Source organism: Corticium candelabrum, chromosome 11, assembly GCF_963422355.1.
Source record: "Corticium candelabrum chromosome 11, ooCorCand1.1, whole genome shotgun sequence".
NCBI classification, from domain to species: Eukaryota; Metazoa; Porifera; class Homoscleromorpha; order Homosclerophorida; family Plakinidae; genus Corticium; species Corticium candelabrum.
This window is the reverse complement of record NC_085095.1, coordinates 304,947-327,506: the sequence shown is the minus strand read 5'-3', so window position 1 is coordinate 327,506 and position 22,560 is coordinate 304,947. Positions and strand designations below refer to the sequence as shown.

Here is a 22,560-nt window from a genome sequence, read left to right as displayed (position 1 = left end):
TCCCTAGGGACAGTTGACCGCAAGGGGCGGTACCATACCAGACGTCGTGGTGATGGCGGCGCATCCGGGGCTGCAATCCACACTGCATCTGGGGCGAGGCTAGAGAACTCTGCCCGGATATCAATCAAACCACAAACGTGAAAGCCCGGATGCACAGGCGCAAGTCTGGTACACGAGGCTACAATTTTGACACACAGTTTGATATCGCATTTCTTGCAATAGTGTCTACCAATACCACTACAGTTCAATAGGGAAGGCAGTTCCAAGATTTCTGCCATGGTGATACACTTTGACGTTACAGCGATGCTTGTCCACAGTCACCACGTTGTCTCCACTTTGGCCACACAAGAACAGGACTGTGTAAATTGCCATTTCAAATTCGGGACTTGTTCCAACAAACGTGCTGCCTTCGGGTTTTGTTTCCCTCTTCCAACTGAATTGTATGGTCAGTAGACGAGTGTGAGGTCCTTCAGGCTACAGTCAACAATCAATATTACACTTTACAATAACATGTACTGCATCCAAACAAGTGTAAATTACCATTTTCCAGCATGTCACGTGGTCAATTTTTTTGCATTATTAGAATTGCACATGCTCATCAATTGATTATTTAACAAATGCAGGCAGGGCTACATGTTTACACAATTTGTGCTGTACACTCTAAGCCATTAGTTAATTATTATTGTTAATAATTTGTGGTCTTCTATGTTATCATTATAATAGATCACCTCTTTGTTCAAAAGATAGCCTTTGTAGTCAACAGTGCCACGCTTTTCTTGTTGATAATACTGAATCCAGTTGTGAAATCCAATCACTTCATTTCGTCCTCTTCCTTCTCCTCCTCGACATTCACCAACAAACACGTGCTCAAATCCAGAAGAATCAAGACAGCCCGACGCTCTTGTTCTCCTGTAGAGCTTAAACCAAATGTCGTATAGTTGCCTCTTGAAGCCTTGCTCATCGCTGGGGGATTTCTTCTTCCCTGCAAGAAAACGGTGGGCCTCTTTCATTGGTCCAGTCTCCATAATGGCATCGATGAAGGTCCAATTTTCTCGTTCTTCTTCGGGAGTCACCGTCTCGGGAACAGTCGTCTCGCGTTCGTAGTTGTCAAGAAGAGCAATGAAGCTCCTATAGGTGGGTCGTCGTAATGCCTCGTCCGTAACGTAAGTGAACAAAGGCTCACGCGCGTGATCACGAGTCCAGAAACGTTTTGTTCCTCCTTGCAGATTGATTTCATAGTCTTGTCCGGGTGTAAGCCTGTTGCTGTCCAAGCGCCAGAGATGTGTAAAAAGGCGAGACAATTCAGGATCTTCGTCCGGTAGGTTGTGACCCCTTGACAAATCGCAAGACATTATGTTTACCGGTCTTACATAGACGGCAAACTTTGTATTCTGTTTCATTACCTTCTAGCCATTTCACTTGCCAATAAGCGCCTTTGGAATAGTAACTATGAGCGGATCTGACGGAGGTCCGGAGGAAATTCCCACCTAGAAATTGTCCCTAGGCGGCGTACGCTACTACGTACAATGTAGAGACAGTAGGGTGTTGTACATGTAACAGTGCGGTATGCAATAAAATCTCAGGAACTTGAGAGCTCACCATCCTTTGCAATTGATGATCCCCTAATATAATATAGATCATGAACAAGCCCATGCACTTCTCAAGTTCAGGCTCCAAGGAAGACCACAGCCAATTGGATGATTATAACATGCCGCTAATAGGGTTCCTTGCTAGGTATTTCTATCTATCTATCTATCTATCTAATTAAGTCAAATAGTAGGCCCACTTCTTTGAAGTTTAATTAATAGTAGTGCCACTTATACTCAACTGTGGTCAGTCATATTGTCCACTCAAAAAAAAAGAAAGAAAGAAAGACAGAAACGAACACTCATTATGAAAAACAGGCTTCATGAAAAACAGGCTTCATGAATAGCAAGCTGTAGTCTGATGCAAATATAAATGTCTACTAAACAGTTAGTTATGGTCATTACATTTTTTTCTAATTAACTCAATTCCTGTTCACTCAAACTTTGGGATCTGTCCTCTGCACTAGATTGATATGTATATAAACTTGGATTATCAGTCAGCCTTCTTGTAATAGTCTTAACAGCATTCACTGACAGGACAGTCTTTTCACTAAGCAGTATGCTATACACATTGATACCTGAGAACAGTGAGGATACAGCAAAGTTTCACAACACTAGCATATCACTCGCACTCATACCTCTGCTAGGAAGAATATGAACTTTCTGAATATTGCACACAGCCAATCGAAAGTTCTTTTGGAAATAACCACTACAAAAGAAATTATGATTGCATGTTTCCACTACATGTCTTAGGGCTAGCTGGTTTGACTTGTCAGCAAATAAATGTCTCACATACCATTAAAACCATTGTTGTCTGGCAAAAATTATCAAGTTGAGTCCTTCTATTATGCTGTTTGTTCTACTAGTACTTACGTTAACTACTGATCATAAAAAGCAAATGTCACCAAACATTGTCTGCCTATACACAAATCCTCAATCGTCTACTGGCTGGTTTTCTAAAACATACACACCTGTCAATGAACAATACAGATTTCCATTTCTTTGCTTCAAGAAGAGAAACCATGTCCTACAAAGTAAATGCCAGCTAGCACTCCCTATAAACTTAATTAACCATTTACTCCATAAGTGTACCCTAGTCTTGTGTGAATTTACATGTAGCTTGTCAACGACATGAAGATCGCCCTGTACAAATAGAAAGTATGAAAACAAAATTCAGCTTTAAAAGAATCCTTGGCTAGTTAATTAACTGAATCCTCCTGATCAACTGACCTGTGCATATTTGACAGACAATGCAACTTTTAGCCCCAATCTTCTCACTTGTTTTGGCAAAGAGTAGTAGTAGCTCTTAGGAACTGGACCATGAACAACACCTCCACCTCTCCAATGAGGAGCTCGAATACTACCTTGCCTTGCACGTCCAGATCCTTTCTGTCGCCACGGCTTACGGCCACCACCACTGACCTCACCACGCGTCTTAGTTTTTGCTGTACCCTAATAACCAACAATGTACACTAAACTGAAAATGACAAATATTAGCAAACTAAATTTACTAGTGAACAACATTTTGTGTACAGTAAGTACCCCATGACTGTAGCTGTGCCATTATCAGAGCGAGACTACCAATACCATACTGCTTCTAATGTTTTTCAAGTAAATCTTTTTGAAAATTTTGCTTTCGAAAAAATAGGATAACAGAAAAAAATAATATTTTGGTCTCAAAAATTGTCAGTTGTCTGGAATTTTAGTTTATGCACATGTGCATGAAACATTGCCAAAGCAGCTGCTAGACGAAAGTGTGCATGCAGCTCAAGATGCCAACTAGAACTGTTAGAGAATTAAATCAGTTTGAAAGAATAAATAAACAAATAATTACATCAAAAATGACTAATACTGCACATCAAGACCTCAAAAAATTAAGATTCATAAAAAATTCTAAATTATCTTTGAAGTTTTGAAAAGAATTAGTATTGAAAATCATTAGGAACAGTAGGGTATATAAAACTCAAAATACAGAGTGAAAAAAGATGACCCAGCCAACTCATTCTTGACTTGCTGAAATGCTGTTTGTAAGGGTGTCTCTTGCTTGTTTGTTGTTTCTAAACAGTACACATGTATGTACACTCCATATAGAGTTTGTCATCTCTACCAAGTGTGGCACAGTTTTTAGATCTGATTTATCATGCTTAGGAACCTCTCGTTTTCTAAAAAAGATTTCTCTAATCCTGTCAAGGTCACACTTAGTCTCTGAACTGATCAACTGTCTGACTAGCAGCCTGATATTGCTGGTAGAAACGCTGCACTTCTTTTGTTCAGAATGAAAGCAGCTCTATTCCAATTTGTCACAGTATAGCCACCGTACAATTAATTAAAACTAGAATTTTAAAAAAGATGTAGGGATTGTATAAAAAGTAACAGAAACAAGATCTATAGATAATATGAACCAAAGCCAGACATCATTAGTGAATCCTTCCAACCCCCAAAATGTAAAATGTAGGGAATGTGGTGGTTGGAAGGATTCACTAATGATGTCTGACTTTGGTTCATTGTCTCTGGTTGCCATGGACAAGCAATCGCAAATACTGCTCTGTGATTGGCCCAAACTGTGCAATAGCGTTGATGACGGTCGTTGGATAAAAGCTGCTTAAAAGAAACACATTTTTAATTAAACATTGATTTCGGTTTCTCTAGTCACTAAAAGAATAGAGCTTGGGTAATTCTAAAGCGTTTTCTCTAGCTTCACAGCCATACCAAACGTTCAAAAAGAGATATCCGTAGAGAAGAAGAAGAAAGAAGAACAAAATTGGTGCATGGGCCTCCAAGGCTAGCAACTGTTTTCTAGGTTGCTAGATGATTATTGACCGAAACAAAAATAGGATATAGTATACAACGTACAATCATTTCATTTCGTTGATTTTGAGAAATTTAAGTCTTCATTTACTATGTTTTCTAGGCGTGCAAAAGATGACCACACCCCACAATGCTCTATAACCTGGACAGGTTACAAATCATAGTTTGTTAATTAAATTACTATTATAGCAAAAATTAAGCTAGGCTTCTAATCCTAGGCTTCTAATCTGGGTCGCACAACAGAAATGGGCGTGGTCCTATATGGGTCTCCATTGAGCTTTTGGTATGTGTGTGTGTGTGTGTGTGTGTGTGTGTGTGTGTGTGTGTGTGTGTGTGTGTGTGTGTGTAATCACAAATCTCAAATTTCTCCTCCCCATGACCACGTTTCATGATAGGACCTACCTTAAAAATCATTTCCGTGTCCGACTACAGATGAGTCTAGGAAGGATTGTGTGTAGGTGACAACCAAGAAACACCTTCAGGAGTTGAATGCCACCTATAATCAACTATTCACACCTACCATACTTACAGTATGATCAATCCTTTACTATACTGTGCTGCATCTTACACTGTTGATAGTCAATGTTTGCTGATATCAATTTCTATGTCAGTAAATACCATACCACTGTCGTTACAACGGAACTGAGTGCATACCTAGACTGTACATTTCAATTGTCTTGATCACGATCACAAAACAATGACTACCTATACCAGGCCTATATACGTAATATAAACTACTAGGAAGTTTGCATGTTGAAACAAATACGTATTGTCTAGCTAGGACTCAGCGTTTCAGTAGACGGTCTGAAAGCTCCGTTGAAAATGTTACTCACTAACGCGAGGCGCCTACGGATACTGTAGAACTAGTTAATTAGTACACATGCATGTGTCACCTACTGATCTCCTTTTTGCTCTCTGCCACAGAACAATCCTATGCAAAATGTCCAGTCGTGGTTTAGCTCCAAACACACGTCTATCCAGTTGAATCATTCCCAACATATCGTTCAACTCTAATGTCTCTATCCAAGCAGTCAACTGCTCCACATCTCGTCTACCACGTTCTTGAAAGTCAGCCGTTTGAAGAAATAAAGGAGCTACAAAAAGAAAAATTACGGTCACATACAAGACTAAATCAACATCAACTCAACGTTCTCATGTCTAGCTAGAGCATCATCAATCATTGCTACACCTTGCTGATGACGTACAGTTACAGACAAGAACGTTCGAAACGGCGGCTGTCGACGCAAGACTCGTCCAGCAAGAACATTCCAATCCGCAAAAACGCGGACTCCAACTTCACGCACAACGGAGCACATGCCGCCTTAAAATTGATATCAATGAAAACCCGTTGTCACGAGTACAAGGAAATCTGCCTTCTCTTTGATGAGTACGTCTGTCAACGCCTAGTATGACCATCACACACGTCACTAGACGAGAGCGTATGTCTCTAAAAAAAGCACCTGTAATTTGCAAACGACTGCACAAGACGTTTGATACATTGTACAAATCTACAGCAAACTGCAGACGAAAGAACCATATTGACAGCATCTACGAATCTGACACATCATACAACTAGATGTGTTACAAACAGTGCACATAATTCAAATCAAACCAATGATCGCAATCATTTGCTCAGACTGTTTCCTAGCTTGATAAATTAAATACAACGTATGTCACATACAAACACACAATTTCTTCTTTTTCTTCTTCTTGAGAGTGGGAAGAGGCTTGTTAAAGACTCTGGATAAAACCATTATTATAAGTAATTTAATTATTTTACAATTTCTGCACAAACATGATTGAAATCAACCTGATTGCACGTACAAGATCCTGAAAACATTTGTCTACATTGATTTTCAGCTTAGCACTTGTTTCCAGATATGGCATCTGCAAATTGAGAATAGCCCTTTACAAATCACAAACTTATCCTCTTGGTATCACCACAATTCTGTGATTTGCAACAGAATTAACAATTACGTACACTAATGAGATAGCACAATGCCTCAAAGGTACAGAAATTTTTCATACATAAGGTACACTGTTACAGGAATTATACAACAGCATTGTGATGCTATCAGCCAGCTAAGAAAGAACAAAAAAGATTTGCCATATTCACAGAATTTACATGTTCAAATGGCAATTGGAGTGTTTCATACATATACGCTTGTCTTTACTGTCACAAAATGTCACCAAGTGAAACAAGTACAGCCTTAAAAATCGCCATGGCAATACTCAATCAGTGAGAAACTGTTGAGACTACTTTGCAATAGCAGCAAAATAGCAAAATAACAGATTTCCTTCTATGAGAATTCATACTCCCACAACAACAATCTATTGTATAGACATAAGTGTTAGTTTAGGTGTGGCCACTCATTGACATTACCAATACTGTATAACAACATTGAGCAGACAATATATGTAATGTGACCACAGCTCTTGTTTATAGTACACATGTTTACACATTGCAGCATTAACTTAAAAAAACCAAGTTCCTCAGCAAAGATACTCAATGTGTCTATAAAAGCAGCAATCAACTTGCAGGCACTGGCATTCAGAAACACTTTCCTCGCTAATTAACATGTCAGCAACCATTGGTGGTTAGATGTAATTGTTAATTAGGGCCAGCACTAAGCCTGTAAGAGCATAAGTTGCATCTGTTTAGCTCCACCAAAACTGCTTTGTATTCTCTTTTCTTCCCTCTCTCTCTCTCTAAACTAAACATGGATTTTGCATAACTATGGTTCTTTTGTAATAATAACAACAACAACAACAACAGCAACAACCAACATGAGGTTGTGCACTAAATATCAAGTCATAAACAATCAAGAACCTAAATTTACCACATCCTAGTCTATACCACTTCCATGTGAGTCATCTTCACCTTGATATGAAATCAAGAAATGGTTAGTCCTATGAAATTTACTCATCTTCAATCCAATGTACTTGTTAAAGTCTATACTAACACCACAAAGTACCTCTACAAGTTAATTGTTAGTAAAAAGGCAAACAGCTGACTACCATTAGTAACAGTCTTTCACACCACATATTGTACTACAACACAACCTGACTATTGAAATAAGCTGTAGGTTCATTCTAAACTTAGATCTGGTGCCAGAGTATCTTGTAACTGGGATGTGGCACTTATTAGACCCACCCCACCAACTTTTTTTCTCTATAAATTAGGTGACAACAGTATCTCATAACATCAGAGCACATCAACAAAACAAACAAAGCAGCACACCAGGCAAGTAATATTAGTCTCTTTACTTTCAGTTGCTTGGCCATATCTCCACCCTCCTGAGCATTGACCTGCACATCATTATTACCACATCAACACAAATACTTACATTCTTGACATAAGTAACACTCACTGTCCGTTCCATCTCCAGGTCAGACTTATTACCAACGAGGATCATAGGAAACTCATCACGGTCCTTCACTCTCAAGATTTGTTTATGAAATCTCAGTACTTCATTAAAGCTACATGTATAATGAAACCGACCGACGTACACCATACACATAACATGTAAAAGAGGCTCACAATGACCACCTGTTTCTGTCCGTTATTGAAAACACCAATAGAAATCCCTCACCCGTTCGCATGTACTGCTCTCTCATAGCACTGAATTCCTAATAACAGACAGCAACGCATACACGCACACAAACACACAACCGAGTTCATCGTCATCATCAAGGAAATGCCGAAAATTTCTATCACCTCTTGTCCTGCCGTGTCTAGAACTGTAGCGTCGAAGACCAACGTGTTAAACGATTTACGAACGCGGCTAGCTAGCTCGTATACTTACTGTCCAAAACTGCTACTTCTTCGTCAATAACACACTGTTTACGGTAACTGTCTTCTATCGTTGGGTCATATTCCTCTACAAAGTGCGACTGTATAAACTGGATGGTCAGTGCCGATTTGCCCACTCCACCGCCTCCTACCACCACCAGCTTGTACTCTTTCAAGTCCTTCTGGGACATTGTCAACCCTCACACGGGTCTCCCTCTTCCGATATCAAATTGGTAGTTCGTCAACTGCCAAACGTAGGTCTCGACCTGTTGTAGTCCCAGCACACACGGCTGTTGAACGAAGCCTAAACTGTTGCAGCAGCAATGGACTCTACAAGGGGCCACGCCCTTATATACCGGAGTGTCATTTGCTATTTTTAGAAACCGGGTCTAAGCGTTCACCAATACCGAGCATGCGTTGTATCTATTGCAACAGTGTACCATATACACAAACAAGATATTTTGCAAAGTCCACTGTGTGTGTCAAATACTTCCTCCGTAAGTTACGTGGACGTGTTCTGTTAGTTGAGGCTGTGCCGATGGGTCGCCTCCTCTCTCTAGATGAAGTTGGTTGAACGGATACTCTTTAGGTGCCTGAAAACAACACAACAGGTTGAGAAATATCAAACCGATTATACCAGCAAGCTATCTCACGGCAGGATTTCGAGAGGGAGCATCGTATAATACAGATAGATAACTCACTAGACCCAATAGACCAAATGCTGTCAGTAAATGACCGAGAGCCTGCCACCTGAATAATGCCTCATCGTTAGATAATTAATTAGTTAATTAATCAAGAGCAATAGTATTAAATAATACTTGGTGTATTTTCCTCCACATTCGACTTCATCATACATCCACATGTTGAGCACATCGTCCTCCTCATGTAACTGCAACAAAAATGTCAGTCAATTAAACATACAGCATTGCTAGTGAGACTACAATCTAGTCATGCAAGTGACACCAAACAACGTAAACTGTTTCTTCCCTTAACTTGAGCCTACCAAAGAGATCAAAGAAAACAGCTTGCTATTATAAGTTGGTGTGAAACAATATCATTAGGTGGACTGTACAGTCACCATGTCAGTGTACACTACAACCTCCCGTTTTCTGCAAACATTAAAAACACTAAACTTCTACTCAGACCTCATCTGCCCACCATATATGTTGGACTACATAAAGCCTTGACATGTAATTTTTTCTGGTCATCTAATTACTGGACAAACTTTTTCATACATATGATATTATCTTTCACCTTCTTAAATCAATTACTTACACATCATTTTCAGTTTTGTTTTTTTTACTGGTAACTTACATGTCAATTTTACAGAGCATCTGTGCAAATGGGGCTCACTAACCAGAACCAAGAAAGTATTGTAGCAAGTGATAACTGGAAGATATAGTCAACATTACATTTGATGTCCAATATGACCGAAACATACCGTATCGACCCATCCCTCTAGAAGACTATGCACACAATAGCTACAAAAATGGAAAATGCTAACAAACATAGAAGATGGAAAAGTCAAACGTTCAAAACTGCTCGTACATTTAGTCTTTACAGCAAATTTGGATAAATCTCATACAATTTAGATTAGAGTAGTAGTATATATAATATTATTTATATAACTGGTGATAGTTGAAGGGCATTTTACTAACTATGGTTTCTTTGTCTCTCCTATCCTGATTATCCCACCATCCCAGCGGCTCATTCAGCTGCACGGACTTAAACGGAAGTTTTGGATAGTCCAACTGCAGACCATCGTCTTCCTCAACAGAAATGGAAGATGCTGAAAAGGCATGTACAAACAAATTTAGTAATTAGACATACACCTATCATAACACTCACGCTTACCATTCCTTTGACGCGTAAAGAAAACAAACCTAGAGCACACAGACGCCCTAAATCCTCTCGACAACAGCGGCAACCGCAGCATCACTGTACTGTACGCTACAGCTCAGCGCAAGCGCAATAGATCTAAACAGCCCGTATGTGAAACGAACATTACATACGTGTACGTACTGTACCTACGAAATAAAAATAACGGTACAGTACGTGTACATGTAGAGCAAAATCAGTAGTCGTGAAACAAAGAACAAATGCAAAATGCTTGCACGCTCTAACATCCTACACTACTGATTTTAGAATGTCAAATATAAATATATAGCACAATTTTTGAATTGTTGATCATACTATTGCTAAAGCTCTGCTTGTGTACGTTGTGCAGTGCTCATAATTTGTGTTGATGGTAATGGTGCACCGGGTGCGCGAGCTCGAGGCCTAGCCTAGCGTAGCCTCGTACCCAGGCCCTCTTGCGCGCCCGGAGAAGAGGGCCTGGTACACGTTGTATTCGCATGCGCGCAGAAATTAGAAGGAAATCGTGGTAATGTTTGCACGCACGCGGAACCGACGTTGTTTAGAATCTCGAGCCGATAATGTCGCGCGCAATCGACAGTGAAACAGCTTCCGTGTTCAGTAGTGATGAAGCCCTAGATCTAGACCCAAGGTCAAGTGAAACTCCGCGTTCGCGTAATCTTTGTTCTATCATCAGCAATACTATAGGAGACACGATCGCGACAATGACGACATATCCACAATCTTCTTCACCACATTTCTCTAGCTTACAGTCAACCCTATACGGTGTATGTTGATAGCACAGCGATTTACCGTATCCTGTAGGAAGCCAGCTGCAGACGTCGTTTTCATTGTAGATGTGCTCTACGACAACACGCTGCTGCTCCTTCAGCTCTACATTACACAGCTTAAGCTTGCCTAGAGCGTAGTGCAACACCATATCAAAACCAGAAGCTCTGCCTTCATCCACCATTTGCCAAATTGGGTCTCACTGCGCGCGACATTATCGGCTCGAGATTCTAAACAACGTCGGTTCCGCATGCGTGCACACATTACCACGATTTCCTTCTAATTTCTGCGCGCATGCGAAGACAACGTGTACCAGGCCCTCTTCTCCGGGCGCGAAAGAGGGCCTGGGTACGAGGCTAAGCCTAGAGCTACGTACATGCGTGATATTAGCCGCGTCCCCAGACTCACGTGGGCCTGGCAGTGTCCGGCTCCCGTATAACACTTTTACTGCCAGGCTCACGTGAGTCTGGGGACGTGATATCACCGTCGGGGATTTTTCTTAGTATGCGAATCCCTGATGTAACTTCCTATACAGGTGGTTTTTGCGATGTCTCTCACTGAAGTAAAGTTCGTTGGAATTCCAATCGTGCAGTCACCAGATGAAGACATCAATATTGATCTCATCTACTCACCTCGCTTCGCACCACAAGCAGATGACGTAGTTCTATTGCTACCTGTTGGTTGGAAGACTTTAGATCAACACGTAGCTGTATTAGGAACAGACGGAAAATCTAGTTTGAGAGTCAAATCGAATGTGTTTGGAGAAGAGGCTGGTGCGGCTGGTATCTCATTTCACTTTGTCTATGTACAGCAACGAGTCCCCGTCGGAATGAGCGATCCTTTCGTTGTGGACACCCCGTTTGATGAAGAATCTTTACATGACGAATCTCTTGATATTGATTTGGTTGTCATCAATCGAACAACTACGTATACAGCCACGACAGGTTTGTATGACGAGAGCAGTGAAGAATCGATGTTGCAAGATTTTGTAGGGACTGATGTCCATCTTAAAGATAGGAAAGATGAACGTATTAAAAATGAAGCGCGTGTATTGCGTGTCAGCACCGCTGAGGAATCTGAATCTGTGAGTAGTCAAAGTCTAGATGAGCAATCAAGGGGAGAGAGGAAACTCAAAGTTGATGAAGATGAAGAAAGTTTTATCATTGCTGGTACGCCATCACCAGATTCAGATAGCAGACGAAGTGGTGAGGTACAGTTTATGATGAGTAAACTTGTGAACGAGAAAGACGAACTTCAAAAGCTATTTCAGAAGGAAAGAAACATCACTAAAGAACAAGAAGTGAGAAACAAAGATCTTCAACAGAAGAACAATTTATTGCTGCAGGAAAACAACAAGTTGAGAGAAACTCTAAGTGAACGACAGTTAGAGTTAAAGAAGCTGCAAGAACAACTTAGTGATCTGTCTGATGACATGATACTAGATACTGAAGCACCTCAACAAGGGACCAATGTTTGCCAAATGTTAAATGATGAAGGATCTTGTAATGAAGGAGAACTCTTGACACAGAGTATGGAATATTTGCAGAATAGTCCAGGAACTTCTGCATTATGTATTAGAACAGAAATCATTGCATTACCTAAACAATCTGATGAAGAAACTGGCAAAACATCCTGCACTTGTAAACACAGTGACCATTCTTTGATAGAAAAGTTCAACTGTCCAATGTGTGAGCATAAATTTATTTCATCAACTGGAGCATCATCATTTCAACGCCATGTTCATCACCACTTTCATGAAGAAGACATCTAAATTTTAATAGATTCCGTCTGTATTGACAATTTGTAACGTATACTACTAGATAGCAACAAGACTTCCTAATGAACACAGATCAGTACCGAGTAACTGAATGTGAATGAATAATATTTTCCATTTGAGTAGTACAGTGTGTTGAGTATGAAACTGTAGTTACAATAACCATCCCAACTGAAAATGATTATCAATAGATATACCATACAATACTGTATAAAAACCTTTCCACAGATACAGAACCCTTTGTAATATACATATAGCCCAACCACCACCCTTCTATACAAGTGTTTCTGGATCATCATGAGCAAATCCATTCGTTTGCACTGATCCATTAGTCATGGGATAGTAGCTGCCAAAGTCTGGTTCATCAGGTGGCACTTCGTCTGTAGGCGACAGTTGATGGGCCAGCCTGTTGCGATTGAGCTCATTCATGCAAGGAACAAGCACCTCATTCACCATCTTATCATCATCATAATCTCGAGATTCCATTGTCTGAAGAAAACTCACAGCATCTTCAAATTTTAATTTCAGCAAATCTTCTAAAATGACATTATCACAATTAAAATTACAGAAAATAGAAATAAAGAAGAGTGCAGTGCTTACTTTGATGAAATTTGAGTGCACCATACGACATAGCATTAACAACAATTTCTCCCTCCAAAAGATACATGTCCCACAAACGAAGAGTCAATGAGAAGGGAGCCTACAGCATCACATGCCATAAACCACAAAGGAAACTGATGCTAAACCTCAAACGCTTACTCTATCTAGAAAACACTGAAGAAACCATTTGGTTCCATAAAGTGACGGATCAATTTGTTCTTTATCCTGAAAAATAGATAAAATGCAACTACTTGCATCAGACCTCAAGTGAAAAACAGACCAAGTGCTTGTGCAGCTTTGGCAAAAACTTTTTCCGAATACTTCTGTGATGATCGAATGAACGAAGAAGTCTTGGCAAGCCAGGAATAAAAAACCCTAAATACAAACACTCGTGCAAAATCAATTTCCAAAGCTGATAAAGAAAAGAGAGCTAACCATGCATTGCGTACTTCTTATTTCTAAGAAGCTCGACGATTCCCCAGAATGCATCCTACAACAGCAACAGTTAGGAGGTCAGAACATTAGTCTCTAAACTGTAAACACCTCTTCATTGAGATACATCAATAATAGAGCACCAATGCCACTCATCCCTTGACAGTACCCAACAGTCTGTATAAACAGCAGAACAAACATTCTCTCAACAGAATTTGGAGAAGTGGTATGTAACAATGACCTCATTGTACATAGAATAAGCAGCCAAAACATGGAAAAGAGCTTGCTGCCTGTAAACAAAACAACACAAATGAGTGAAATCAATATATTATATAACCAGCCACAACTGTGACGTCTCACTTGATTCCAAATCTCTCTCTAAACATAATGTGGTCTCTGTATGTTCGATTCACATCCAGATCAATTTGACGAATATCGGGTGATGTCAAACGAGCTTTCAGCCATGCAGCCTACGCAACCATTTCATGTCAAGTACTCACTCTATACGCAATTCTCAACTGATTGATAAGCAACCTGGTAAACTCCAGCCTTTCTATTCTTATCAATGTCCAGCAATCGTTTCCACGCCTCAGATCTCACTGCATTAGGAATACCTTTAGACACTCTCTTCCGGAGCTAGACAGCAACACAAATCAACAATTACTGATTCTAGAAAAAGATGTATTGTACTCATATTCAGTATTACTATACCTTCTCGCTGTTGGCGTATTTGTCCCATTTCTGAAACATTTTGTGCCACTTCATCATCCGCTCTCTCTCCACCTGTAGATACTGTCGCCAACACAATACGTTAAGGTGACAGTCTGACAAGTTTACAACACAAAACGTGGCACTACCTTCTCACTGTAATGGTTGGGAGGCAGTTTCGCCTTACTATCATCAATCGATAATTCCATTAACAAAGCGTGCCACAGCGAGTAGTCTATCACTTACTGTAGAAATCCGTATCTATCAGTGACTTGGTACACTTCAAATTCGGGATCCTCCCACGGATCTAGTAGTACGCCATCCTTGCGACCCTGGCCACACAAAGAATGTCAGCAATTGCAGTCGACTGCTACAACGTTACTAACCCTTTCATATTTGGCTACGATAGTAGCTCGCTCTTCGTCCTTATCCACCGTCCCCGTCACATACTTCTGCTCGTTCACAACAGGATTCGTCACCGGACTGTGTCCACTCGTCATTGCAAACCCAGGCGTCGCCATTTCGTCACATTCACGAATTTTAACGAGCTTCGACGCGTTATGCACGTGTTTTGATTACAATCCGGGGCTTCTGAGTACACCCAAGCGACTTCTCGTCGTTCAGAGCTTCGTCTCAACAAATCACCTTGAAGGAAAACCTCCTTTACCAAATGTGTCGCGTCTTAGTCTAACCAAGCGGCACAGTGCAGCGACGGCTCTCGGCAAACTGAGAAACTGTCGTTCGCGAAATCCAGAGACTCTCTCTCTCCCTCTCTCCTCTAGTTCTCTTCCTAATAGCTGCCACGCCCTCGGCATGCGCAGAATTGCCGTTAGAATTTTTGCGTAGGCGTTTGTCGCTTTCTGTATGCATGAGTGACGTGTTGGCAACGGTTTGTGCTGATGGCAACTACAATGTGAGACGCGCATAGTACCTTCTGTGTTCACTCTTTTTAAATCAGAAATCACTTTGTAGGCTGTCGAAATCTTGTTGAATGAAGATGCTGACCCTAATCAAGCTAACACGCACGGCTTCAAGCCGTTGTGTCTGGCAGCTTTCTGGGGACATGAAAAGATTTGCAAATTACTTCTAGAGAAGGGGTACGGAGCTTGGATACATGCAGTTGTACTGCTGTTTTCTAGTAAACACCTGCTATAATTAGAATTAGTCTGATGAGATGGTGGGCGCATGCGCATCCTTCTGTCTGTCAGTTACAGCTAATAGTGACTCCAGTGTACACGCAGATGCCTGTTATGTAGATCCGAGATGAGTAAGATACTCAAATTATCGTGCAAAACTTGGCACATTTTTTATTTGTGGGTGATTATGCCTGGAAGTTGTATGTAATTACTTAGTAGTTCTAGTGATGTCATTGCTAGATGAGGAAGCATGCTAAATTTAGAGATGGTGTAGCTTTCAGTGCTTTATGTGTGGAGCTCAACCAGATCAGTCTGGTTAATATTGTAAGGTCTTGTATTGGGTGTAAGCACTGGAAGTAAACTTTGCCTCAGAGGTGCGTAGACCATCATGGCTGTCTAGACAGAAGACTGTATGCAGTGGATCCAAAAGCAGTGTTTTCTGTAAGTGCTGCAAGCTAGTTTCGTACTTGTACCCGCTGTAAACCCACCCACTGAAAGCAGCAATCGTATAAAGGAAAACAGTTGTTTGTCTATATATGTGTTTGTATCCACTAAATTATGGAGCTTACATGCACTACTGGTAGAGTGATGGTAATTCGTAGATCAGTATTCAGTCACCAACGTTTCAGTATGGTTGTATACACATATATGCGTATTATTAAAGGCATAGCATGGTATTATGGCAATCGTAGGTAGTTGCATGAATGCCATGATACTCAAGGCAGCTAGTAGGTTTTTATATTGTAATAGACATGATTTATATGCTAGTCTTCCTACATGTGTGCTAAAATAGCCTTGTACGATATGTTACAACATCATTGTCTATTTACATTTGAAGTACGTACTTTTTGAAAGAAGACAATGAAGGTAAACGGTTGTTGAGGTATTGATATAATTGTATGTCATCACACAATAATTGTGGGCATTGTCTCTAGCATGTAGTGGTGGGGCATAAATTAACGACAACAGGGTTTCTCTCGAAGCGTCTCCCAACTTGCTTTAATTACAGCTTAATTTACTTTTGACCTAGAGTATGTCATTGTACACAAATGCACAATGTATGAACAGATGGCTTGATTCAACTTGCGAACACAGACCCTAAACTTAAATTGCACACATATTCACATCAAGTTGGGACCTTGTTATTTTTGACAAGCAAAAGATACAAATTTCTATATGATGTACTGATGTAGGCTGTGTCGTAGATCATTTGCTTATCTGGAGCAAATAATTTATCATTTTTAGAACAAAAATGCTTTGTCACAACTAACTGTAATACATGCACTACTTTGTTTAGTTTGTCGCATACAAACTATTTTCAGTTTCATATTTTTAGAGTTACTTCACAGTTGATTGATTAAATCTTGTATTTGTTTTTAAGAGCTGACATAAATGGTGTTAATATGACTACTCTGTGGACAGCATTGCACTGTGCCGCATTTCAAGGTCATGGCAAAGTGGTGCTTACTCTTTTAGAATACAAACCTAATCTTGCATTATCTGATCATCAAGGAAGGTACAGAGTAAGCTAGAGCATGAGCTGACAAGCTAACAGTATGTTTGTGCGTTGTTGTGTTCAGAACGGCAGCAGATTTTGCATCTGCATTGGATGCTGTTTGGTCATTCTTTGCAGGTGAGTTGTGACATGAACTAAGTTGAACATGTATGTGTGCCCATCTGATCTGTTTATTAGCAATGACAGCCTGAGTGACATTTAGACGTATGATTTACAGTGGATTTTGTATTCACAAATACGCACTTTTATGCTGTTTCGCACGCGGTATTTGTGTTTAAGTGATGTCTGACATCATATTCTTGTTGAAGCTCAAGGATGTCAGAAAACAACTAAAGCAGAGCTTATAAAGAAAGGTATCATAAGAAAGGTATGACAGTAATGTGAAATTGATTAGTCCTATTGGTATGAATATTAAAGTGTGTCTGTACTAGGTGCCTGAGTTAGAAGAATGTACTGCAAGTTCAACAGTAAAGCAATCAGCATCCAAACCAACCGGGAGACCTGGCTCTGCTTATGTAATTAATTCACAGAATTTACGTGGCATCAGTTCCAAGTTCCAAGGGAGAGTACAGGTATGAATACAAGCTCTCTTCAGGGACAGGTCTTGGTCAGGCAAGTTAATTCATACATGGGCGACATAATGACATTATTGTAGAGCAAAACATCATGTTGAATAATTTCATCCATTAGTCAGCTTTTAATTGTGATCCGTTTATGGGATAATGTCATCACTTGTGTGTGATCACTTGTTGAATAGAATCAAACCACCTTGAATTGCTATCTGATCCATGGTTTCTTATGTAGTACAGTACATATGTCAACAAAGATATTTATTTACGTCTATTTGTTAAATAGGCAACTTCACTACAGTGTGTAAGTATACGTCTTGTTTTTTGTCGATGTTTATCAGTCAGTCAATGACCCATTGGGTACCATAGAAATTGTCATGTCTGCCTATGTGTGTGTTTGCATGGGCATAGCGAGGAGTAGAAACTTTCATTGTGCTCCTACATTAATTACAATGGCTGCTGCTATCCTAGTCAGTGTGATGCATATCAGTTTTGCAAGAAGTGTCACTTTGTTTCTATTATATAGGGAAACAACTTAGTCACTCACGGTGATGTTCTCAGTCACAATGAGATTTCCTCTCTACCATCCAGCCAACCAAGCATGCTGCTGTGGAAAAGTTAGGAAACGATGAGTTGCAATATATGGAGCAAATACTTTATTGTACAGTGTAGAACAAACACACTGAATGAGTAGGTCCACACAGAATATGCTACACTTGCAGTAAAATTCTTACTTCATTTCATTGTTAAGATAATTGAGAAACATTGTTGATTTATTATATGTTCTCAAGAAGTTCACGTGGTGACAGTCCTTCGTAGCATGTTCGATAAATAGCAGTAAAGAGAGGGTATCTATGCAGTAATGTATTTCATTTGAAATTCATTATTTACATTAACCAAACAAATCTCACTTTTCTGCTATTCCCTTTTCTTTCAATGTCCTGTGTAATTCTGCTGCCGCTGAAGGACCTTGTAGCTTCTGCCCATCCAACATTTCTCGTTCAAGTTCGGAGAATGACTATCAAGAATATCATTACTGCACATCTAATTAAGGCAATTGCTGGTATGTAGTATTGGTCTACTTTGCCAGTCTTCACAAAAGCTTCTGCAACTTTCCTATTACGACCGGAGTAACATGTTGTAATGAGATCAGAAACACCGCAACTTTCTAAAAACGTGCTCTCATGACCACCATTGAACAGGTCCTTTGCCACTCGCATTATCTCTTTTAAACCAATGCGAATGATCGCAGCTTTCGTATTGCTACCATACCTGGAAGATAAAAATGCCCACTTTGATACTCAATACAAAACAATCAAGAGGTATGCCACAACGCACCCTAAACCGTCACAGATACCAGCTCCAATGGCAATTATGTTCTAAACGAAGGTGCTGCTGTTAACCATAATTTACCACTTAGTAGTAATGACAGACCTTTAGAGCACCACATAATTCAACAGTACAAGCATCCCTACAAACAGAAACTCGGAAATATGGCACATGAAACAGTTTCCTGAGAACTTCTCCTTGATCAGCATCAGTGCAGCCTATTACACGCTGTCAGATCACAAGACCAGATCATTTTATATCGGCTTTTACCGAGGGTCGATTCACAAAAGTGTTTTGCAGCAACTTCATTTGCTACATTAGCTCCCATTAACACACTACAGGCCACACCACCTAATGTGTCCCCGATGACGGAAGAAGTCAGAACAAGTCCTTTCTTTGATGTGTCTAAACCCTATTCATCAGCACAATATTAATTAATTTAACAAGTCAAATATCAAGCAAGGTGTACCAACCAACCTTTATAAGAGAGACAGCAAATGCATCAGGCTCCAGATACTCTCGGATCTGCTCGCACACTCGCTTGACAAACTGTGTAACAATTAACGAACGATACTGGGTTTAGAAACCACAAGTTGGGCATAAAATTCAACTTTAATGTCAAGTGTACAATTATTTAGCGTGGAATGTATACATATAACTACTTTACAAGGGCAATGAACGAATGCACAACAGTTCAGATGCAGTTTAGACCAGACAGAAGCAAAACACATGTAGTCAGAAACACCAGAAAAGAACAGACCAACATAAATATTGATGCAAGAAATGCAGGTCGATGTACAATGCATGAACTTAGAGAGACAGACTGTCACATGGTCTGTTGGACTGAGTGAAGCTGTGGCTCCCAGCATACAGCTAGCGAATCACACATATTTGAAATTGAAAACACACATTCTCGATAATCACTTGTCAGTTACAGACAATTGTGCCTCTGAGCACTTCAACCAACATGTCATACATAAACATTCCTATGACATTTGTAAGATAATGACACTAAATTTAGAATAAAACTACGCAGTAGTTACTCAATGATAAGTTCCCGGATAATTATAGTGAGTTTTCCCTTAGCAGTTTCCGACAAGACCCGGTAATTACAAAAATTAATTAGACTGTTGTGGTAAAAACTCTCTCATAAATGTTGGCAATTTGTGATTGGCTATTAGTCAAAAATCAAAATGGTCGCTATCAATATTGATTTCAGCTACAAAACAGGACTTTGTAAAATTACATAACTTACAAAAACAAATAATGAATAAATGTGTACCAGTCTGTGGGCTATGCTAATTGTTGTGGTTAATTTTTGTGGCTGACTATGTCTGTCATGCTCACTAATGCCCCTAGTGTGGTCCAATCACGAAGTGATATTTGCAATTGATCCTACGTGGCAACCAAAGACAATGAACGAACCAACCAATCAGATTCGTCAAACATTCAGGAAAGAGTATTTGACCATAACAGTGTAATTCATGTTTGCAATTGCCAGGTCTAGTCAGAAATAAACGGTAATTAACTGTATTTACTGAGTCAGTGAGTTAGATATCTGTACACCTAAATAATCAACAATACAATACATAAGTATTATTGGGCACCTGATGAGGCATGACAAAGACCAAGATAGTGGCCCCTTTGACTGTCTCCACTACATTGGGAACTGCAACCTAAACATTGATCACATAAATTGTACAAGCACAAAAGTTAAACAGCTTGCATCCTACCACATTCTCTGGTATTTTGTAGCCTTTCAAGTACTTGACATTCTCATGTTCTGTGTTGATGATTTCACTCAACTTACGACCTTCCACCATCTCTTCAAATACCCACATCAACACCAACTCATTGAATTCATCATATCTCTTCACATTCTCTCCGACGATCCTCGCTATAGCCGATCCCCTGCAATCAAACAACATGACTGACAGACAGGCAAATAGGCAAACCAGGATGTGTGTGTGTGTGTGTGTGTGTGTGTGTGTGTGTGTGTGTGTGTGTGTGTGTGTGTGTGTGTGTGTGTGTGTGTGTGTGTGTGTGTGTGTGTGTGTGTGTGTGTGTGTGTGGTTCAAATTCCACATCAATCATGATTATCATTACAATGATTAGTAAGTACCCTAAAGCCAACTAAAATTTCCTACTTATAAATTTGTTACCCTAAGGTTACCGGTTAGAGTACGGGTTATGGTTAGGATTAGGGTTAGGGTTAGAGTCCAGGGTTAGGGTTAGAGTCCAGGGTTAAGGTTACAGGTTAGGGTTACGGGTTAGAGTTAGAGTTAGGGTTAGCATCCCCACATTGACAGATAGACAGACAGACAGACCAATAGGCAAACCAGGACGAGTGTGGGATGAGGATGAGGATGAGTGTGGGATGAGGATGAGGATGAGTGTGCTCTTCAAATTCCGCATCAATCACGATTATTATTACAATGATTAGTAAGTACCGTAAAAGCCAATGATCAAGTCAGTGTCTTCTAGCTGTAGCTACTTTCCTAGTTATCGCGATTTCTTACCAATTTCCTGAACCCACAAGGCAAACCCTGTACTTCGAACCTGACGACATTTGCGGCCGAAGGCTTACAACGCGACAGCGAGCAACAAAGGAAGAAAGTCACAGAGCGATCTCTATGACCACAATAATTTTCCAGAATACCGGAATGCATGACAACCCCGTACATCCGGGTACCTTTAGGCAGTCGAGGAATTCACCATGGTGGGCTACTCTTTTCAATCCATTCTAATCTAAACCGTAGAAGTAACGTTTGGGGATTTAATGGTATAGGTGAATATTCCGAAAACAAGACGTACGTTTTGCAAGCGGAAATGTCGAAAGCACACTCTTCACAAGGTCACGCAGTACAAGGCTGGGAAGGCGAGTGTATACGCTCAAGGTGAACTGCACTACTAGTGCTGTGTTGGTGACCACCAGGGTAATGAAGACATTTCTGACTAGGGAAGCGACGTTATGACCGAAAGCAGCGAGGGTACGGAGGTCAAACTAAACCAATCTTTCGCAAGAAGGCATGTCTAGCTCACCATTGTCTGTTGATATTGATTGTCAGTCAACGGTACGCGGTTGATTTATAGGCAAAGACTACGAAGAAGATTGTATTGCGTATGGAGTGCCAAGAGTGCAAAATGAAGAAGCAAGTGCCGTTGAAACGATGCAAACACTTCGAGCTCGGTGGGGACAAAAAGAGAAAGGTTGGTGTCTTGTGATGTTTGTTGTGTTGGATGTTACTTACATTGTGTTGTCTTTAGGGACAAATGATCCAGTTTTAGATCTTGTTATATGTAGTGCTCATCTTACAAGAACTACAGACTCTTCGTGTAGAATAATATGTGGATCTGTTCACCTAATAAAACGTAGCGTGTACAGCCACTTTTGAAGAACCTAATTGTCTAGCTGCCGTCACGAATTGCACATCAAACTTGTCGAAATTGTTAATCAAGCTTGTAAGAAAGTATGTATAGTTCTATTGTGACAACATGCAGCTTCTAGTCCTACTTTTAATAGAAGCACAGAGTGGGTATGGATGCATGGTACAGTCCTGTTGCTTTCTTCTTACCCATCGAGCTACAAACTAAAGTGCTTAAACCTGGCGTAACCAACCATGTATGTTGACTTTTTATTTATAATAGTGGGGATACCAAGTTCAC

The 22,560-nt window shown here is 40.1% G+C and overlaps 9 protein-coding genes across 9 annotated transcripts; 3 read left to right on the top strand and 6 right to left on the bottom strand.

Annotated features, from left to right (window-relative positions):
• Window positions 1–166: 166 nt before the first annotated feature.
• Window positions 167–1,778, bottom strand: LOC134186623 (uridylate-specific endoribonuclease B-like). The gene is made up of 3 exons (XM_062654622.1): window positions 1,404–1,778; window positions 729–1,332; window positions 167–474 (listed from the first exon to the last, which is right to left on the bottom strand). Exons 1-3 carry the CDS (start codon window positions 1,412–1,414, stop codon window positions 238–240), a joined length of 852 nt encoding a protein of 283 aa, XP_062510606.1. The 5' UTR covers window positions 1,415–1,778; the 3' UTR covers window positions 167–237.
• Window positions 1,779–1,919: 141 nt separating this feature from the next.
• Window positions 1,920–5,992, bottom strand: LOC134186622 (large ribosomal subunit protein uL4-like). Its single transcript, XM_062654621.1, has 8 exons — window positions 5,855–5,992; window positions 5,584–5,797; window positions 5,292–5,488; window positions 2,817–3,038; window positions 2,679–2,729; window positions 2,558–2,613; window positions 2,225–2,295; window positions 1,920–2,164 (listed from the first exon to the last, which is right to left on the bottom strand). The coding sequence occupies exons 2-8, from the start codon at window positions 5,708–5,710 to the stop codon at window positions 2,004–2,006; spliced, it is 885 nt and encodes a 294-aa protein (XP_062510605.1). The 5' UTR covers window positions 5,711–5,797; window positions 5,855–5,992; the 3' UTR covers window positions 1,920–2,003.
• On the bottom strand, window positions 5,893–8,541 carry LOC134186624 (ras-like protein RAS2). Its single transcript, XM_062654623.1, has 7 exons — window positions 8,201–8,541; window positions 8,113–8,135; window positions 7,945–8,024; window positions 7,766–7,874; window positions 7,662–7,703; window positions 6,205–6,281; window positions 5,893–6,134 (listed from the first exon to the last, which is right to left on the bottom strand). Exons 1-7 carry the CDS (start codon window positions 8,376–8,378, stop codon window positions 6,068–6,070), a joined length of 576 nt encoding a protein of 191 aa, XP_062510607.1. The 5' UTR covers window positions 8,379–8,541; the 3' UTR covers window positions 5,893–6,067.
• LOC134186625 (NADH dehydrogenase [ubiquinone] 1 beta subcomplex subunit 8, mitochondrial-like) lies at window positions 8,535–10,164 on the bottom strand. The gene is made up of 5 exons (XM_062654624.1): window positions 10,042–10,164; window positions 9,846–9,976; window positions 9,006–9,076; window positions 8,841–8,937; window positions 8,535–8,780 (listed from the first exon to the last, which is right to left on the bottom strand). The coding sequence occupies exons 1-5, from the start codon at window positions 10,121–10,123 to the stop codon at window positions 8,670–8,672; spliced, it is 492 nt and encodes a 163-aa protein (XP_062510608.1). The 5' UTR covers window positions 10,124–10,164; the 3' UTR covers window positions 8,535–8,669.
• Window positions 10,165–11,306: 1,142 nt separating this feature from the next.
• On the top strand, window positions 11,307–12,732 carry LOC134186621 (uncharacterized). The gene has a single exon (XM_062654620.1). It carries the CDS (start codon window positions 11,378–11,380, stop codon window positions 12,599–12,601), a length of 1,224 nt encoding a protein of 407 aa, XP_062510604.1. The 5' UTR covers window positions 11,307–11,377; the 3' UTR covers window positions 12,602–12,732.
• On the bottom strand, window positions 12,681–15,142 carry LOC134186620 (USP6 N-terminal-like protein). Its single transcript, XM_062654619.1, has 13 exons — window positions 14,731–15,142; window positions 14,591–14,676; window positions 14,494–14,530; window positions 14,348–14,428; window positions 14,171–14,272; window positions 13,997–14,106; window positions 13,878–13,926; window positions 13,748–13,813; window positions 13,640–13,694; window positions 13,485–13,579; window positions 13,364–13,429; window positions 13,205–13,304; window positions 12,681–13,140 (listed from the first exon to the last, which is right to left on the bottom strand). Exons 1-13 carry the CDS (start codon window positions 14,863–14,865, stop codon window positions 12,878–12,880), a joined length of 1,245 nt encoding a protein of 414 aa, XP_062510603.1. The 5' UTR covers window positions 14,866–15,142; the 3' UTR covers window positions 12,681–12,877.
• A 45-nt stretch (window positions 15,143–15,187) lies between these two features.
• On the top strand, window positions 15,188–18,363 carry LOC134186374 (ankyrin repeat and SOCS box protein 3-like). The gene is made up of 7 exons (XM_062654327.1): window positions 15,188–15,257; window positions 15,317–15,441; window positions 16,862–16,996; window positions 17,061–17,113; window positions 17,305–17,363; window positions 17,428–17,568; window positions 18,092–18,363. Exons 1-7 carry the CDS (start codon window positions 15,213–15,215, stop codon window positions 18,185–18,187), a joined length of 654 nt encoding a protein of 217 aa, XP_062510311.1. The 5' UTR covers window positions 15,188–15,212; the 3' UTR covers window positions 18,188–18,363.
• On the bottom strand, window positions 18,276–21,566 carry LOC134186373 (glycerol-3-phosphate dehydrogenase [NAD(+)], cytoplasmic-like). The gene is made up of 10 exons (XM_062654325.1): window positions 21,414–21,566; window positions 20,628–20,805; window positions 20,502–20,570; window positions 19,372–19,443; window positions 19,165–19,306; window positions 19,000–19,112; window positions 18,904–18,944; window positions 18,648–18,837; window positions 18,477–18,583; window positions 18,276–18,417 (listed from the first exon to the last, which is right to left on the bottom strand). The coding sequence occupies exons 1-10, from the start codon at window positions 21,461–21,463 to the stop codon at window positions 18,342–18,344; spliced, it is 1,038 nt and encodes a 345-aa protein (XP_062510309.1). The 5' UTR covers window positions 21,464–21,566; the 3' UTR covers window positions 18,276–18,341.
• LOC134186375 (large ribosomal subunit protein eL42-like) lies at window positions 21,562–22,298 on the top strand. The gene is made up of 5 exons (XM_062654328.1): window positions 21,562–21,613; window positions 21,683–21,791; window positions 21,854–21,921; window positions 21,988–22,104; window positions 22,162–22,298. Exons 1-5 carry the CDS (start codon window positions 21,611–21,613, stop codon window positions 22,180–22,182), a joined length of 318 nt encoding a protein of 105 aa, XP_062510312.1. The 5' UTR covers window positions 21,562–21,610; the 3' UTR covers window positions 22,183–22,298.
• The last annotated feature ends 262 nt before the right edge of the window (window positions 22,299–22,560 follow it).

Excerpts from the sequence above, each read along its gene's own strand:
- LOC134186623 (XM_062654622.1), bottom strand. Across the intron at positions 475-728 it reads GCTATCTTTTGAACAAAGAG|CCTGAAGGACCTCACACTCG; the intron begins GTGATCTATTAT and ends TGTTGACTGTAG.
- LOC134186622 (XM_062654621.1), bottom strand. The coding sequence starts at position 5,710 with ATGTGCTCCGTTGTGCGTGAAGTTGGAGTCCGCGTTTTTGCGGATTGG. Across the intron at positions 2,614-2,678 it reads TAAATTCACACAAGACTAGG|GACATGGTTTCTCTTCTTGA; the intron begins GTACACTTATGG and ends TTTACTTTGTAG. Across the intron at positions 2,165-2,224 it reads TCATATTCTTCCTAGCAGAG|GTATCAATGTGTATAGCATA; the intron begins GTATGAGTGCGA and ends CACTGTTCTCAG.
- LOC134186624 (XM_062654623.1), bottom strand. The coding sequence starts at position 8,378 with ATGTCCCAGAAGGACTTGAAAGAGTACAAGCTGGTGGTGGTAGGAGGC. Across the intron at positions 7,875-7,944 it reads TCAATAACGGACAGAAACAG|CTTTAATGAAGTACTGAGAT; the intron begins GTGGTCATTGTG and ends TTATACATGTAG. Across the intron at positions 6,135-6,204 it reads GATCTTGTACGTGCAATCAG|AGTCTTTAACAAGCCTCTTC; the intron begins GTTGATTTCAAT and ends GGTTTTATCCAG.
- LOC134186625 (XM_062654624.1), bottom strand. The coding sequence starts at position 10,123 with ATGCTGCGGTTGCCGCTGTTGTCGAGAGGATTTAGGGCGTCTGTGTGC. Across the intron at positions 9,077-9,845 it reads GGAGAGACAAAGAAACCATA|TTACATGAGGAGGACGATGT; the intron begins GTTAGTAAAATG and ends TTTTTGTTGCAG. Across the intron at positions 8,938-9,005 it reads TGTGGAGGAAAATACACCAA|GTGGCAGGCTCTCGGTCATT; the intron begins GTATTATTTAAT and ends GGCATTATTCAG.
- LOC134186621 (XM_062654620.1), top strand. The coding sequence starts at position 11,378 with ATGTCTCTCACTGAAGTAAAGTTCGTTGGAATTCCAATCGTGCAGTCA.
- LOC134186620 (XM_062654619.1), bottom strand. The coding sequence starts at position 14,865 with ATGGCGACGCCTGGGTTTGCAATGACGAGTGGACACAGTCCGGTGACG. Across the intron at positions 13,814-13,877 it reads CTTATTCTATGTACAATGAG|ACTGTTGGGTACTGTCAAGG; the intron begins GTCATTGTTACA and ends CTGTTTATACAG. Across the intron at positions 13,695-13,747 it reads TGATGTATCTCAATGAAGAG|GATGCATTCTGGGGAATCGT; the intron begins GTGTTTACAGTT and ends TTGCTGTTGTAG.
- LOC134186374 (XM_062654327.1), top strand. The coding sequence starts at position 15,213 with ATGAGTGACGTGTTGGCAACGGTTTGTGCTGATGGCAACTACAAT. Across the intron at positions 15,442-16,861 it reads AAATTACTTCTAGAGAAGGG|AGCTGACATAAATGGTGTTA; the intron begins GTACGGAGCTTG and ends TTTGTTTTTAAG. Across the intron at positions 17,569-18,091 it reads AGTTCCAAGGGAGAGTACAG|GGAAACAACTTAGTCACTCA; the intron begins GTATGAATACAA and ends TCTATTATATAG.
- LOC134186373 (XM_062654325.1), bottom strand. The coding sequence starts at position 21,463 with ATGTCGTCAGGTTCGAAGTACAGGGTTTGCCTTGTGGGTTCAGGAAAT. Across the intron at positions 20,806-21,413 it reads CTTGTGGGTTCAGGAAATTG|GGGATCGGCTATAGCGAGGA; the intron begins GTAAGAAATCGC and ends GTTTGATTGCAG. Across the intron at positions 18,418-18,476 it reads GAAAAGGGAATAGCAGAAAA|ATACCCTCTCTTTACTGCTA; the intron begins GTGAGATTTGTT and ends ATTACTGCATAG.
- LOC134186375 (XM_062654328.1), top strand. Across the intron at positions 21,792-21,853 it reads GGCGAGTGTATACGCTCAAG|GGAAGCGACGTTATGACCGA; the intron begins GTGAACTGCACT and ends ATTTCTGACTAG. Across the intron at positions 21,922-21,987 it reads AACCAATCTTTCGCAAGAAG|GCAAAGACTACGAAGAAGAT; the intron begins GCATGTCTAGCT and ends GTTGATTTATAG.